This window comes from Asparagus officinalis, unplaced genomic scaffold, assembly GCF_001876935.1.
Source record: "Asparagus officinalis unplaced genomic scaffold, Aspof.V1 AsparagusV1_Un449, whole genome shotgun sequence".
Classification (NCBI taxonomy): domain Eukaryota; kingdom Viridiplantae; phylum Streptophyta; class Magnoliopsida; order Asparagales; family Asparagaceae; genus Asparagus; species Asparagus officinalis.
Genome location: NW_017972714.1, coordinates 434 through 2563, shown reverse-complemented (window position 1 = coordinate 2563; position 2130 = coordinate 434). Strand labels below are relative to the sequence as shown.

Here is a 2130-nt window from a genome sequence, read left to right as displayed (position 1 = left end):
AACACCAACCGGAATCAAGCCAAAGAGCAGAATCCAGTCGGCGTAATGAAGAGGATGAGACGATATTTGAAGATCCTCCTCCAGATAAAGACAACTCCGGAAGCGATCCGACCAAGTCAGCCACTCAACCTCCACAGATCTATTTGAAGAAAAGCGAGGAAGAGGACAAAAAGATGCACGATCTTGAGAGCAAAGTCAACGCTTTGATGACGGCTCAAGAAGTGAAGAAAACGGGCATCCCATACCCGTACCCGAGGGAGTGGGACCTGATTCCTTATCCCCAGAAATTTAATTTGATTAACTTTACTCCTTGTTAGAACTAACAATGCATAGGTACGAATTAGAATGAAACAAGATCAGTAAAATATGGAACTTACACACAATAGTGTCATGCAACCTGGGACATATGCGACCTTTTGCTTCTTCTTTCCCTCCAAAGCAACTCCAATGCCCCTGATAATTTCATTATAAAAGAACGGGGCCCATGCAACAGAATTGACCCTCTGAATGCTATCCAGGTATCTGAGTAAGGGTCTAGGGATACCTTCCCCTGCTATGGGACTCCATATCATAGAGCATTGGTACAAAATTTGTAGCAGAGCAAAATCCTCGATATCCCGCTTTTTGGTAGATTCAACAAGCCGTTCAAGTAGCCCTTCAAGATGTTTACGTTGGCTGGTTTCTGATTTTTTTAACTTCTTACCCTCTTCAGAAATGAAAAGCTTAGCGAAGTATTCCAGCCATATTCTGCTTCTTGAGTCCCTATTGTTCCTTATGTCCTCCCCATAAATTGGGAAATAAGTATGGTTGTGGACCCATTGCAAATCAAAACTAACATTTTTCATACCCCCACTTTTTGAATCAGGTATACAAAAGGTGTTATTATCTCTATCGAAAAAGCTCAGCAGCAGCTCAAGGGTGGGCCGATCAGCCGCAGGAGCCCCAAACAAAATGTAGTGCTGAAATATAGAACCGCAGTATGCATCCCTATGCCACTGACGGATCTTCGGGGCAAGGCGCTTCATAAATGCCCAATAAGCCCCGATATTGGCCGTTAACCTTAGTGTTTCTGCTGAGCCTGTTAGAGCAATTTTTTTCCTGCAAAAAATTTTCGAATTTGTACGTTCAATAAGACATATGAAACAATATTAGACCTAGCACTAACGGGAACAAAATAGAGCTAACACGTAATATTATAGAACTAACATTGGACTCATATTAGAACTAACATTGGACTTAAACTAGATCTAACGTTGGTATAAATTTAGAACTAACATTGGACAAAGCCTAGAACTAACAATATTGGGTTAATCTGCATTGTCTCTTCGCAGTATAACATAAGCCTAGAACTAACAATATTGGGTTAATCTGCATTGTCTGTTCGCAGTATAACATAACACTTACTGTTTTTTTGAGGGGGGTTTGTTGGTACGACCAGCCATTGTCGTCCTCCTTTTCTGGTCTCGCCATTGTAATGCCTCCTTTTGCATTTCGATTAGGGTTTTCGTAGCTTCCGTAGCTTCCTCCGTGCTGCCACCCGCAGATGAAGCACCTTTTCCTTCCAACTCGGCTCGGTGCCCGACCTCGTAGTCGTTACTGGATTTTTCCGTAGACGACGACATTTTTCCGGCGAAAACCCTAGAAACGTTGAAATTCGTACAGAAATTAGGAAGATGAAGAGTTCTTGATGACGGTGCTAGGTGGAAGAGAGAGAAAGAGAGTGAGAGTACTTGTAAAGGTGAGGGGCACATTAACCCAGCTCAGTCCCATCAGAGGGCAAGATAGTAACTTCCGCTGGGCTTTTTCTGAAAAGAGTCAATTCGGGGCCTCGTCGCAAATACTATGCGTATTTGGGGCTATTCCACATGGGGCAAAATACAGGGGGGCTAGTCACACGAAGTTCCCACTTTTGGGGCCTGGACACATTTTTCCCTTTTTATAAAGTCTATTAATCCATTTAAAAGAAGTTTAAAACTTGTTTGAAATTATTTTTTCAAAATCAAGTGTTTTTGAGATTTCGTATTTTGACCGATTTTGCAAAATGATAAGTTTTCACAAACGGAAAATGATATTTAAAAATTTTCTTTTGTAACATGTTTATTTTCATGTTTATAAATATTTTCTCATATT

General features: G+C 41.1%; 1 protein-coding gene across 1 annotated transcript; it reads right to left on the bottom strand.

Annotated features, from left to right (window-relative positions):
- Positions 1–333: 333 nt before the first annotated feature.
- On the bottom strand, positions 334–1417 carry LOC109827805. Its single transcript, XM_020394825.1, has 2 exons — positions 1405–1417; positions 334–1098 (listed from the first exon to the last, which is right to left on the bottom strand). Exon 2 carries the CDS (start codon positions 1023–1025, stop codon positions 357–359), a length of 669 nt encoding a protein of 222 aa, XP_020250414.1. The 5' UTR covers positions 1026–1098; positions 1405–1417; the 3' UTR covers positions 334–356.
- Positions 1418–2130: the final 713 nt, after the last annotated feature.